The 15,065-nt window shown below is 44.1% G+C and overlaps 1 protein-coding gene across 1 annotated transcript; it reads right to left on the reverse strand.

Annotated features, from left to right (window-relative positions):
- Positions 1–8,664: 8,664 nt before the first annotated feature.
- On the reverse strand, positions 8,665–14,001 carry TRMT12 (tRNA methyltransferase 12 homolog). Its single transcript, XM_039231994.1, is given in 4 exon segments — positions 8,665–8,901; positions 12,362–13,764; positions 13,767–13,809; positions 13,811–14,001. Coding segments are annotated over 3 exon segments (1,527 nt in total). The 5' UTR covers positions 13,925–14,001; the 3' UTR covers positions 8,665–8,901; positions 12,362–12,394.
- Between the last annotated feature and the right edge of the window lie 1,064 nt (positions 14,002–15,065).

The following is a 15,065-nucleotide window of genomic DNA, read 5'->3' on the forward strand; positions in this document are numbered from 1 at the left end:
AAGCAACAAGAGAGAAGCTGTTGTGAAGGAAAGGGCCCACAAGGACTAATCTAAAACAGGAGTGTGGTAGAGAAAGCAGGCGCGTACCATTACATTCTGATCATGCAAAATGGAGAATAAAATACTTCATGGGCTCTCCAATTTTTATTTAAAATGTTAAGTGTAGTAAATAGTAAATAAAAATCTTGTAAAAATGTTCCAGCCCTTGCTTATTAATGTTTTAATGGTTTCTAATCTTAATTTGATGCACACAGTTTATTAGTTTAAGAATTTCTAATTCAAAGGAAATAGCATTTGGCCCAAGAACTTTCAGGAGTGATGGCACAGTTGTTCTCATCTAACATGACTTAAAGCACATCCCTTTAAACTCTAGATCTCACTTCCATCTATAAAACGAAGGTTTAATAAGATTCTGGCATTTTGAAATACTACCTTAAAATTAAATGTATATTACTGAGGTAGTTTTTAGAAAACTTAGGAATTTGGGGGGCGCCTGGGTAGCTCAGTTGGTTGAGTGTTGGACTCTTGATTTCAACTCAGGTCATGATCTAACGGTTGGTGGGATCGAGCCCCGCATAGGGGTCTGCACTGACCGCACACAGCCATATTGGGAATCTCTCTCTACTTCTCTAACCCCTCCCGTGCTCACTCACACTTGTTCTCTCTCTCTCTCTCTCTCAGAAACTCAACAAAAAAGAAAGTAGGAATTTTAAAAATAAAAGATAAGCTTTCAAAAGAAAAATGCCTATGTCAGCGATGCACTTTTCTGTTTTACATTTGGCATCTCTCAAGTCTGCATTTTTTTTTTTAATTTTTTTTTTAATGTTTTATTTATTTCTAGGAGGGAGAGAGAGAGAGACAGCGTGAGCAGGGGAGGGTCAGAGAGAGAGGGAGTCACAGACTGAAACAGGCTCCAGGCTCTGAGCTGGCAGTCAGCACAGAGCCCGACGCGGGGCTCGAACCCACGAACCGCGAGATCATGACCTAAGCGAAAGTAGGACGCTTAACCAACTAAGCCACCCAGGCGCCCCTCAAGTCTGCATTTTAAGTTCAGTTTCATCATGCCTGAGCCTGAGTTGCCTGCTTACATTTTAGGGGTCCAGTTATGTTAGAAGAAATAATCACCTGCAAGTAAAGATGAAGGAATGCCCTTCCTGTACTACCAAAAAGTTAATGACTACCACACCACTTAATACATGTGCTGATTGGGGTGCCTGGGTGGCTCAGTCGGTTTAAGCGTCTGACTTCAGCTCAGGTCATGATCTCACTGTTCGTGGGTTCGAGTCCCACGTCAGGCTCTGTGCTGACAGCTCGCTCAGAGCCTGGAGCCTGTCTTCAGATTTGTGTCTCCCTCTCTCTCTGACCCTCCCCTGCTCATGCTCTCTCTCTCTCTCTCAAAAATAAGTAAAACAATTAAAAATTTTAAAAAATAGATGCGCTGATTAAAACAGACATGAGAGAAATCTCAGAGGAATAGAGGGTTTTTTGTTTTTGTTTTTTTTTTGCTTTTTGGGGGGTTTTCTGCAGAAGGAACTTACTGGTTATGTTTGCTTAGCTTTGCAAGAGGTTTTCTCAGTTTTGTATCAGGAAATGTCTGTGTTAGTCATCCTCGAAACAGAAGCTAAATTCCTAATAAGCATAATCCCTCCATAACACCCACCACAATGAAAAAAAAAAATGCTTTCAAAGAAACAGCTGCAATTCATTGAATTTAATCTTTGTTTGGTTTCTACATTAACTTAATGTCGCACAATTCAGGTATATATTTATACTGAATCCACTCAGAGCAGTGTGGAAGGTGTGTGTGTATTCACACAGATACACTCTATATACATGAATTACCTGTGTAAAATATTACCAGTTTAAAAATAACTGTTCATTTGGCTTTAATGGTTGAGTGCCTTTTAGTTCTAAAAAAGCCTTTGGAAAAAGAATGAGTAAAAACTTGTTTGACTTTTCTGTTGACCTTTGCATTTGCCAAATGTTTGTTCTAAGCAACAGGAACTGATTCTGGGCTATCTTAAGCAAAACGGGAAATTTTTAAAGGGTTATTTTCATTATTCAAGATTTCAAGTTCCAAGAGTGAGATGTAATTGGTTGAGATTACTGGACCGTGTGTCTTAACCTGGCTGGACAGCTAGCTAGGTACAAGCAGCTTCCTTGGTGGGAGTACTTAGAACTACCCTCCCCACCCCCACCCACCGATGTGTTGTGTATTTACTTCGAATGGAAGACAGGAGTGCTGGGGGGAAGGGTAGGAATTGATAGCCCAAAAAGGGATAGATATCCTCCAAAAGTTTTTCTCAGAACTTTGGAATTACTTAAAAAAAAAAAAAGGTTTCTGACCTGAAATTCTAGTCTTTCTCATTTACAGTAAACTTCAGATATGCCCATCAAAATTCAGCTACTATTCGAGTTTTCTGGTTTTGTAAAGGCCAAATGAATAGGAAGAGCCTATTGTTTAGTGAACAAAGGAAACAACAGAGAATACAGTGGCATTTGCAATCAATGTTGAGTGTATACTGGCTCCTTCAGTTTATTCATTCCTGTAACAGACATTTACTGAGCACTTTCTATGCACTTGGCAGTAAGTTTGCCCTAAACTCTCCATCAGTACCCTCACCTGGGAGAAAGAAAACAGTAGTTAATATTGCCCAATAAGATGTGAAATACATGGCATGCATGTTCCAGTTCAATCTTAACAAGCCTATTGGAAGACACAGACAGAAACGGTGGCCGAGCCAGGTTTCTAACTCAGATTTTTCTGATTGCAGAGACGATGATCTGATCCTCTGCAAGTAATTTTTCATTTTTCATGCTGGCTACACAAATTAAAATAATATATTTTAGTATGGTATATAGTGTGTGATCATAATTAGTATGTTGAACAAATTTTAGGAAGCTACTCACTGGAACCCTTATGATACTAGTCACAACACTTTGCAGTGGTTCCGTGGATTGCTCAGGAGTTCGGATTGTTTTATATGATAATCATTCATAGTACTTAATTTCTCTTAGAATATAAATAGACAATGCGTTCAAATATGTCAAGTATGTAAAGTGATGGCCAAGAATAGTGAGGGCCGAGATACTGCTGAAAGGCAGAGTACAAGTAATACTAAGTTAAAAACATTTGCCAAGGCAGGGAGCCCAAAGATGATGGATATAGTACCCCCCTGACAGATGGGAAGGATAGGACCCATAGGTTCCTATAGTCCAGGTTTCTAATAATCAATAATCACTTCTCATTTCAGAGCTCCACCTCACTGAGTAGAATAAAAGCTTTGCAATAGGTTCTTTCTCCCAAAAATTGACAAGCTGATTTAAAATTCCTAAGAAAATGCAGAAGGTCAAGAATAACCATGGCAATCTTCAAGAGCAAAGTTGAAGGACTTACTAGATCAGATACCAGGACCTATTGTAAAGTTATATTAATTTAAACAAGATAGTATTGGTGCTTGGATAGAGTAACTGAACATGCAACATGAAAGTCTAGAAACAGCCCTCACATGTACGGTCACCTGGTTTAAGATAAAAGTGACACTACAGCGCAGTGGAAAAGGATAAGAAACCCAGCACTATAATGCATCTGACAAAGGCTGCATATCACTTAACAGGGAATCACATTAGAAGCATTCTCCCTACAGTTAAGAACAATTTAACTTGTATTAGAATGGAGGTGGGGTGGGAATTGGGCACTTTATAGTGCCAGAGCTTCCCTTTTTAATCAAAATTTAGCCATTTTTTTAATGTTTTATTTACTTCTGAGAGAGAGAGAGACAGCGTGAGCAGGGGAGGGTCAGAGAGAGAGAGGGAGACACAGAATCTGAAGCAGGCTCCAGGCTCTGAGCTAGCTGTCAGCACAGAGCCCGACATGAGGCTCGAACCCACAAACCAGTGAGATCATGACCTGAGCTGAAATCAGACGCTCAACCGACTGAGCCACCCAGGCACCCCAAAATTTAGCCGTTTTAAAAATAAATAATCTTCCGATCGCTGCCAGCTTTGTTTCTAAAGTTCTAAAAAGAAAAGTTGATTTTGACCATTTTTGCCAGTGTTCTCACTGCTTTTCTGGAGAAGCCAGTTTTCAGAGGTCCTCGCTGCGTCATTTTGGAAGCTACTCATTTTACCCTTGATGTTGGGTAGGGAAGTGTCAAGAGATGCCCTAGTGGAGTGAGCGTGAAATACACTCCTTCCTGCCTTCACTGTGTGACAATAACCCGCCTTCCTCCCGATGATCGATGATCATCGTGATCGGATTCACTGAGCCCCAACCGGAATGGTGACTCCTTGCCTGCTGGCCTCTTAGTACAAGGAGCCTGACATGACTGGGAAATCTCAGTCGGTTAAAGTGTAAAGGGTCTATTATTATATCTCCTGATGAAAGAGTTCCCCAATTGGAACCAGCCCTCTAGTCGCAGAGTTGTGGAGACGGGAAGCACGAACTCCCTGTGGGGACCAGTGAGGACACTAAGTGGGTGTATTAGCTTCCTATTGCTGCTATCAGAAATTACCACAAATTTAGTGATTTACAGCAACGTAAATTTCTTCTCTCACAGTTATGTAGATCAGAAGTCTAGAATCAAGGAGTCAGCAACTCTGTTCCTCCTGAAGCATTCGGGGAGAGAATCCATTTCCCTGCCTTTTTCAGCTTCCAGAAGCCTCCAACATTCCTTGGCTCATGGCCCTTTCCTTATGTTACTCTATCCTGCTTTGGTCAGCACACATCCTACATGCATGGCCTCCCGCAAGGACCTCTGAGATTATATTGGGCCAACATAGATAATCCAGGATACTTTCCCCATTTTGAGATAGACTTAATCACACCTGCAAAGTCCCTTAATCCAGGATACTTTCCCATTTTGAGATAGACTTAATCACACCTGTAAAGTCCCTTAATCCAGGATACTTTCCCATTTTGAGATAGACTTAATCACACCTGCAAAGTTCCTTTTACTATGTTAAAATAATACATATTTACTGGTTCTGGGTATTAGCACATGAACATATCTGGGGGACATTGTTTAGCCCACTACAGTGGAAATTCTATTTCTACCCTTTAATTCCTAGCTGTGCGTTTTCCATCTATATGGGACATGGCACTCACTCTGTAATAGGTATTGATTTAGAGTGTATACTGCACCCTGGTAGATGGCATCCCATTCATAGGGCATTGTCTCCAAGCTCTGGTTTGGTTTCTAAAGGGTTTTCCACCACTCCACCAGGCCACCATTTTCTTGGTTGTATACTATGTGAAAGGATCAGTGAATCACCTGGTCATGTGCCCACTCCAATACCACATTTGCTGTTCAGAGGCAATATTATGCAGGATACATATTGATGGATCAAACACTTGTAAACCTTTGGATAGCAGCACTGGCCAACATCTTGTGGGCAGGAAAGGCAAATTCATAGATGCAAACAGGAAGATTCTAGTCAAGGGGTATCACTGCCCTTCCATGACAGAAGTCCAATGTAATCCACTTGCTACCAATTAGCTGCTTAGTTTCCTTGAGGGACAGTGTTGTAACAAGGGCTCAACGATGAATACTAGGCTCCTTGGGGAGTAGAGGCCATGCCGTTGGCATCTTGCTAACCGGCATCCCTGCAACAGGACTTTATTCATAAGCCCTTTATGCTACTGGGGTGGCTCATGACTGCAACTGCTAAAATTAACTGGCCAAGTGTTTTTGTTTACTTGTTTAGTTCCTCTTCCATGTGCATGTCTCTCGTAGGCACTTATGCAACACACGGCTCTTTACTCATGTATCCAATCCCACAGATTTCCCCCTGCCTCTTCTCCAGGCTTCTTTGTCCCTGATCTAATCTAGCCCACTCCTGGACCCTGATCAATTCGCTAACCTATTTGCCACTTGCCATGAAGGTATAGTCTTATTTCAGGCCACACCTCTTTCCATACAAAGTGGATGACCAGGAATATTGCCCCCAATTCTGCCTTGTGGGAAGATTCCCCTCCCTGCTGTCTTTTAACACCACTACTCAGTAGAGCTGCAGGGTAGCAGGAGTCTATTTTGGTTTTGAACCTATATGCCAAGAAAACCCATCAATGAACTTAGCTCTGCATTTGTATCCTTTATCAGCAAGATAAAAGAGCCTCTTAAGTGGCCAAAACTGTGAGCTGAAGGTAGGGCACTGATGCAAGATGCCCAATGATGTTAGAAATATGACACAGGAGTCTGGGCCACCTACCTGTGCACCTATTCATTTCCTGTGGCTCTCCTTGTCCTTCGTCCCAGACGTACGACTTCCATCTTACAATGGTTTTGACTTGAAGGGTCTGACAAAACTCAGCTCATCATGGGCAACTCTGGCTACATGGTCACCTGATGTCCCAAGAGATGCTCAGATTCTACCAATGTCCATTAGCATGCCAGGAGCCATTTTTGGATGATACACAGTTCTCTGGTGCATATTGCCTGGTCTCAGACATCTACCTGAGGCTACCTCGTTTGCCCACTGGAGCTTGCCATAAACTCCCATGGCTGCTTTGCTCATCATACATACTCTTGTACCATAGACTCTCCTGGATTGTTTCCTGGATTTGTTTCATGAATGGCCCATGAAACAAAGCTAACTACACTGCAGCCTGTACCTGCTAGAGGTTTTATGTGCTGTGGATTCCACTGAAAACTGGCAGCCTTCTATATCACCCAGGAAAGGAGTCAGAGCAGTATTCTCACATTCTGAATTCCCACAAAAGAGCATACAGAGGTTGGTGTGCTTCCTTGATGGAGGAATAATGACAAGTGGGTGTGATGGAAAAATTTGTTCTTTACTGTGAAGGAGCAATCTTAGCATTCAAGCAGACCCGTAGCTCTAAAAATGTCAGTGATGTAACAGGTCGCTGGGTTATATTAGTGATTACTTTCCTTCCTTTGGAGTACAATATAGTAGCTCATTGTTTAACTGGCCTAATTAGCATAATGCCAGAAGTACAGTAGGTTAGTAGAATGTTCCGTGAAATGTTCACATGGTCTAGATGCCCTCAGACTATACAATGGGGGAGTGGAGTCCTACATAAGTGCTAACTGTGTCTCTCCCAGCATTCTCAGGGCTCAGTCTCATACTCACATGGCTCTGGCGGGGACATGCTGCTTAGATCCTGCATCCCCTCTGGCACACGGGCCCAGTTGAAATTGTTGAAAGCAGACATAAAAATAAGAGAAAAGGAGCTGTGCAGGATAGAGCTGCTTTGTGTGGTGTTGTGGAGCTAGTTTTATTCATAAAGTTTTGTTACATTTACTAGAGTTGAAACTATGCATACATACAGCTTTCATTTAAAAAAAATAAAATTGAATTACTATAAAAAACAAACTAGGATAGTCTGTCCATCAATAAATACTCACCTAATAGTGTACATAGAACTTTGTTGCATGGGCTACTCAGTCCAGGAGACGACAGGATATGTATATGTGGTGGATGTGTGTGTGTGCATGTATGTGGACGTTCCAAAATACAGTTTTAGCTTCATATTCATTATTTTCTACTTGCCTTTGATTCAACCTTAACCTTTAAAAAGCCAGAGACGGGCACCTGGGTGTCTCAGTCGGTTAAGCGTCCGACTTCGGCTCAGGTCATGATCTCACGGTTCCTGAGTTCCAGCCCCGCGTCAGGATCTGTGCTGACAGCTCAGAGCCTGGAGCCTGCTTCAGATTCTGTGTCTCCCTCTCTCTCTGCCACTCCCCCACTCACACTCTTTCTTTCTCTCAAAAATAAATAAAAACACTTAAAAATTTTTTTTTAAAAAGCCAGAGACAAATAACTATTCTGACAGTTTTTGGCCTCTCTGAAATTATGTGATTGTTGACCAAGTAATCTTGCAGACAAGGCTCAAATCTAATCCGAAAATTGCCATTGTACTTATTGTCAATATGCTGACATTCAGTTTATAATACAGGTAGGGATTCTACATACAATTGTGGTAAGATCTTATGGACTTTGTATGTTGAAATTTTGTGTCAGCTGAAGTATTTATATGTATTTATTATTGCTAGAGTGAATTTCTTCAGTGATTGTGAAAACTAGTAAGTTTACACACTATTATAAACCTCTAAAGAGTTTAAAAAAATAGCTATACAAAATATATGAAACAACTAGCCTCAAGGCACCGGACACAGGCTGTGAAGGACAATGATCCGTGGGAGATGAAAACACGGTGAGCCACTTAATCGCAGCAGCTTAACTGCCTGGAGAAAGTTTCCGGCTGTGGCAGGACGCGGGGAAGCCGAGTGGAGCCCAGCCGACTCCCTGAGGTGGAGACGGTACTGGGAGCCCAGTAACGAGTCTGGCATTCCATCCAAAGAGGAGAGGGCTACAGAGAAGTCCAGATCTGCTGACCACTCCCGACGTATGAGCTGAGTAATGATCGGTCCACACAAGAGGAAACTACCAAAGGCCAAGAAAATGATGAGTTTTATGGCTTGCCCAGTGGGAAGTGGCCGCACCCTGAGGCTGTTCGTTCAGAATAACATATACTGACATGTCCAGAGTGTGAAACAGTGAACTCAAAATGCCACTTGTGTGTTTCTCTTCATTTTAAATTTCTATGTTTTTATATTTAAAATGCATACATTATACTCCCTATATCAACAAAAGCTCATAACTTATTAATATCATGAGGTTAATGAATAAATCCACTCACAGTTGAGGGAGCTTAATAAAATTATCATTTCTGTTTTTTAATCACAACCTCTCCATCAAGTGGTGCATTAACTGGCAACTAATGCTGATGCTCACAAAGGAAGCCGTCAGTACTTTTACACAGTCCTGGATTGAGGTGACAGAGCCTCCAGGAGCCTCCTGATCCTTTCAGTCTCTTTTCCTTGGTTCCATTAGGTGCCTCTTCCTGACCAGGCCAATCCAGCAAGTGCTCGGAGAAGACTGTAATGTAAATGGATAAACTCAACGTGGAGAAAAGGCTTAAGGGACTCTTATTTTCTTCCATTCACACATAACTCCAGCTCATTCTTTTTTTTTCCTTCATTTTTTAAAAAAGTTTATTTATCTATTTAGAGAGAGACAGTGAGAGCAGGAGCAGGGGAGGGGCACAGAGAGGGAGAAGCCGAAGCAGGCTCTGTAGACTCTGCGCAGAGCCCAACCAGGGGCTCGAACCCATGAAACTGAGAGACCATGACCTGAGCCGAAACCAAGAGAGCTGGCTGCTTAACCCACTGAGCCACCCAGGAGGCTCTCCAGCTCATTCTTTAACTCTCAGCTGAGGCATCCCTAACTCCCACCTTCCCAGTCACACTCTCCACTTCCCCCAACCCACACTCCTAAACATAGGAGGCTGCCTCCCCTGTGTGCCTGTAAACACCCATCTGTTTCTATTTCAGCACTTAGTGCACAGTATTAACATTGTTTCCTCTGTGTCCCTTTCACCAGAAGTGATCCCTCCCACTTTGGGCAGGACTCAGCTTTTTTTTTTTTTTAAGATTTTATTTTTAAGTAATCACCACACCCAACATGGAGCTTGAATTTACAACTCCAAGATCAAGAGTGACATGTCCCTCAGGACTCAGCTTTACTCACCTCTGTGTCTCTGGCCCTCAGCACAGTGCCTGACAGAGAGAGTACACAGTACAATCCCAATTAATCAATGAATGGCTTTTCAAAACAAGGACAGTCTACTTTAACTAAAGCAAATGTAGAGCGATTCCTCACGCCCAAATTAGGAAAGGATAGTTCACCTTATACAAAAACTGACTAAAGTATTCACTGTATGCCGTCACGGCGTTGTTGGTTAACTCACTTTATACCTAACACGTGTCCTTCAGGATATGTACACTTGTTAACCTATAGGTACAGAGGAGTACACTAAATCTTGAGAGACTGCCTCAGGTCACAGAGAAAGGGAAGCCAGGTCATAGAACCTCAATTCTATGAAGACAGAATCCATATCAATCTTCTTTCACCACGGACCACTCAAGGCCCGATGCATATATAACAGGGGGGATGAAATCATCCAGGTGTATCCAATTTCCGCCGCCCATTCATAGCTTATGTCAGAAAGGTAACTCCTCAGCCCCTAGACGTGTGGCTCCCTGACTCCCCTTCCTCACGGTCTCTCCCCTGCGCCCTCCTTCCTCCCCATACTGACTCAGGCCCCAGCGTGGCATTTTTAGTCTGAGGCGCACAAGCTGCAGGCACACATGTGAGAAACCAGCACGTAAAAGAGGAGATGATTGAGGCAAACACAGGCAGGCCACCAGGGGAGATGGTGATGGCACAATCAGGCCCCTTTCTGTGGTGGGATCGCATGATAGCTAACATTTCCTGGGGGCTTACTGGGTACTAGACACTATTCTCTTTAATCCTTACGACGACCTCCATCTTCAACACGTCTCTCACTGCTTCTTCTGTTCCAAACAGATCTAGTGACAATGCTCCAAACATTTTCTGAGCAACTTTTTGCACTTATTATTTTCTTCAACTAGGATCCGTTTCCAGCCTGACTCGTTAACAAAATCTTGCCCAGTTTTTAAGAGTCAGTTCAGACACTACCTGTCTGAAGGCTTCCCCATTCTCAAAACGTTTCTTCTCCACCTCTGCACTTCGACCTGGTGCGATCACTCTTAAGGCACCTATTGTATTCCACCTCTTTGAGTCTTTGTGTTATTTCTGCTGCAAGGTTATGAGCTCCTCAGAGACCGGGTCTGTATCTGACCCATCTCTGGCTCCGATAAACAGTAGGCACTTAATTTGCGTGGAAGCATAAACAGCACCATCCTGTCCTTACTGACGCTGTTCCGAGGACAAGCTGCACCCGCCTGACCCCAGCCAGCCGAATGCCAGGCACAGTCATAATCCTGAGAAAGCACAACTTTCCTGTGTCCTTCATCAGGCAAACAAGCCCAGATGGCTTCAAAGGGCGTGAAAACAAAGCTCTGAAGAGTGATTCTCAACAATTAGTCATCCCAAGGGTAAACAGTGCTTCTCTGCAATTAGTCATTCCAGTGGTAAACAGTGGTGCTGGCAGACAGCCATAGCGTAAAGTGGTGTTTGAGAAACTGCAGAATACCTCACATTCCCTAGAGCTCCCTATGCCGGCCCCCGTGTCCACCAGAGAAGGAAAATGAAAAAGGGAATCTGAGGCCTGTTAACATATGAACTTTAAGAAAAGCTAGCTTAGGAGCGCCTGGCTGGCTCAGTCCGTTGCCTCTGACTTCAGCTCAGGTCATGATCTCGTGGTTCATGAGTTTGACCCCCGTCAAGCTCTGCACTGACAGAGCAGAGCCTGGAGCCTGTTTCGGATTCTGTGTCTCCCTCTCTCTCTGCTCTCCCTCCCTTGCTCAGGCTCTTATCTGTGTCTCTCTGTCTCAAAAATAAACATTAAACAGTTTTTAAAAAAAAATAGCTAGCTTAGGAGCTTCTGGGTGGCTGAGTTGGTTGATCCTCCAACTCTTGATTTCAGTTCAGGACATGATCCCAGGGTCGCGAGATCAAGCCCTGTGTTGGGGTCCACGTTGAGCATGGGATCTGTTTAGGATTATCTCACTCTCACTCTCTCCCTCCGCCCCGCCCCTGCTCGTGCTCTCTCTCTCAAATAAAATAGCTAGCTTTTTGAACAAGCTTCAAGCTGGAAATCTAGTTTACCTCTAATTTAAAGCAGTCATTCTTAACTTCTTTTCTACATCAACAAACCTGATATAGAAGACATCCTTCCCCGACACTCATTTAGAAATGTTAAAGTAAGGGAATGGAGTTAATACACTAGAGTAATTCTTATCTTCTTCCTTCCTGAATTCAGTCAGTCTTAATAACAAAACCGCACCATTTGATTGCTTTGATTTGGACTCTATTGCCTAGTCTCATCGATTTTATATCCCAAATTCACCCACGAGCCACTGCCACCACCATCTCCTGCCTGGACCACCACAGAAACCTCGTCACAGGTCTCCCTGCTTCCATCCTGGCCCCACCCGGGTGGCCGATTTTCCATACTATCACTGGAGTGATTTTGGAAACAGCATTGTCTCTTTCACTCTAAGATAACCAATGCCCTGTGTACAACTGCTTATTAGATAACAGCCATATGAGACCATTCAAAGAAATCCTCACTTTGCAAGTGAGGAAATTCAAGGCCAAAAGAATATTGGAATCGCGTGCCCAAAGTAAGACAGAACTGAAGTCAGAATTCAGAAACACCCAGGCCTCATTTTAATGAGCCACACTGCTTCTCCCAGATATGTAGTTCATTCCCAGTGTGTTAACAGAAGACAAATGCAATGACTTGGATTGTTCTAGAGCCTGCTTTCAGGGCCACAAAATATTAAAATAGGTTGCCAGGAGAGAAGAAGGGTGAGAACCCAGCCTAAACTTACGTATTAGGGTCACTCACATGTAGATCCCTGTATCTCAGGATCCACCTTCTCTAGCCAACTAGAGGACAGGGGCGGCACTCCAAATCCAAGACTATGTGGTCCACATGAGGAGCGTACGATTTCACCGGATGGATGTGCAGGATTTGTGTCTTCCACGGTTTCCCGTGCACCTGCTGAAGAAGGGAAGAGATCCGAGTTCCTGCAGATTCTGCCCACCTCTGCCACTCTGGTTTGGTGGCTGCTGACAGTGTTTTTCTCCTAGAATCCTCGGGAGCTCCATTTGTCCGTTGGTTGGTGATAAGTTGCTGAGGATGAGGCCAATGCCCCTTCTCCATTTCACTGTTTCCAAGAGGCTGGAGATTCTTCCCTGGGAAAGAATCCACATTTTGGTGGATATGCAAAATGCCCCCAGCGTCCTGTCTTAGCACCTGGCAGGCAATGGGCCAGCCTTCCTCAGAGCTGGGAATCAGCCCCAGGTTCACCCGGTCTGCAATGCTTGAGACCTTCAGTTTTCTGTTATCCCCGAAGTGTATTTGGCACCGATCTGCCACTCCATTGATCTCAAGATTAGTCCTCAGGGCAACTACAGCATGGGGGTTCCACTCACAGGCGTGGACGAAGGCAGCACCAGCATGGACGAGGAAGGGCAACGTAAAATAGCCAATCCCTGCGTAGAGATCCACCAGCACTTCTCCAGCACAGGGCAGCGATGCCACTCGAAGCTTCTCCGTGATGTTTCCGAAGGAGAACATGCACTGGGTCACGTCAAACTTATATCGGATCCCATTATCCACATGCTCTACCCAGCCGTGGTCGCCCAGCAGCAGAGTCACTGCTGGTGTCCGGGTGCCATCTGGTGATACCCGCCCTCGTTTGGCCACACGATGGACGCCAAGTGCCGACGCAACAGTCTCCCAGAGTTCTGGTTCCAGATCTTTCCACTGCTTGGCCTGGAAACAGTCTTCACTCAGCAACAAGAGGTTACCATGTCGTTGCCAAGATCGGGGCAAATCAGCCTCCAACTCAGCTGACCACGTCACTCCCCTGCCCTCTACCCAGCGACTCACCTCAAAACACAGCCTTTGGGCAGGTGAGCAACTCTGAGCCTTCTTGGAGGGAACAGGATCCAGGAGTTGGGTTACTATACAGGTGCTGCCGGGAGCCACACAATTCCTCAGCTCCCGCAGGTGCTGCTCAGGGAGGGCCTCTGCCAGCACGGGTAGCGCCACGGTGCCATCCGGCATCTTTTGCACACGGTGCCGTCTATCCAGGAGTTCCTGCTTCTCGAGATAGTCCCTGTATCGCTGGGTAAACCGAGGCTCAGTCACGACTGCGACAACGGCCGCGGGCTTCCCACCTTCCCTTTCCATGTTGCTGGCTCCCCATTCTCTCCGAGTCCCCTCTCGAGACTCACTCAACTCCACTCACCAGGATCCGCACTTCCACCACAGCAGCAGGAAGAGCGGCGCACAAACCGAGCCGGGTCCGGAAGTGACGTCAAACTGGCAGGCCGGAACTAAAGGTTGGTGCGCTTGTCGACAAATGCATCGCAGTTGCCGTGGTGAGGTTGCTGCCGCCATCTTTGTTGTGGTTGGCCATTCCTTGCTTCGGTTTAACAGGAGATTAATAAAAAGAAGGAATTCTCTGGCCCTGAGAACTTAAAGTTAGTCGATTTCCGCTGGAACCCTCGTGCATTCCCTTCAGTTAAGCTCACGAATCCAAAGAGAGAAGTGCACTTGGAATGATGGGCTGGATTTGGAGAAAGACTTTCCATAGACTCATGCTTCTCTTAGGGTCAGGGTCAGTGGCCTATAGCTTCTTCGTTCCTCTTCCGTAAAATAGTCGTCACCATCTTATTGTCCTGCAGTATAAAGAAACACGTGTTTGGAAGTCAGAAGTATCTGAGTAAATCATATCACCTTTCAGAACCAGAATCTTCACCTATGAAATGGGATTTTTGTTAGCTTTCTCAGATGATTGCTATGATTACAGATAAATAAAAATGCTTTGAACAGTGGCTAGTAAAGAGTAGATACTCAAAAGAGATGTGATGTAATAAGTTGAACTGGTTAGATATTAGATATTAAATACCCGTTGAAATGCTTTGGTACAGCTAATGAGGGCAGAGAGGAATCCCCCCACACCGTAATTCAAATAATGAAAAATAAGAGTTGTAAAGAAGCCCTATTCATTCTACTTACCTCCAGCCATTCTACACACTAGGATGTTAAGATCCAGAGAGGTTAACATCCATTAAGACCTCCAATTCAGATCTCTGGGAGGTGCAAGGCTGTGACTAAAACAGTTTCTTGTTTCTTAACACCTATTCAGTATCGATCAAAGTTGTCGGTTTTGTCTTTATGTTTAAAATTCAGATTCCACAGAGAAAAAAATCAAGTGGAACAGAGCAGAAGACCCTTTTGGTGCCCCATATATCCTTGGAACTCACCATTCCTGTATATGTCAATCCAATGACTTCTAACTAAAAGCACTTAGGAGTCTGTCTAATGGCTTTCTCTGCTCACCAGAATTGGCTTAGCCTATGTCCAGGGCATGTCAGAAATGCTGGGGAATTACTGCTATATCACCAGTATCTTGTATAGTTTCTGGTCACAGTCATTGCTTGGCAAATATTACAGTAATTAAGAGAATTATTGGTTGATCACCAAGAGACTTGAATATGTTTGTACCCATTCAAGCGGTAATCCATTTCATGAATGT

The sequence above is a fragment of the Hyaena hyaena genome, unplaced genomic scaffold (assembly GCF_003009895.1).
Source record: "Hyaena hyaena isolate Hyena2069 unplaced genomic scaffold, ASM300989v1 scaffold_62, whole genome shotgun sequence".
NCBI lineage: Eukaryota > Metazoa > Chordata > Mammalia > Carnivora > Hyaenidae > Hyaena > Hyaena hyaena.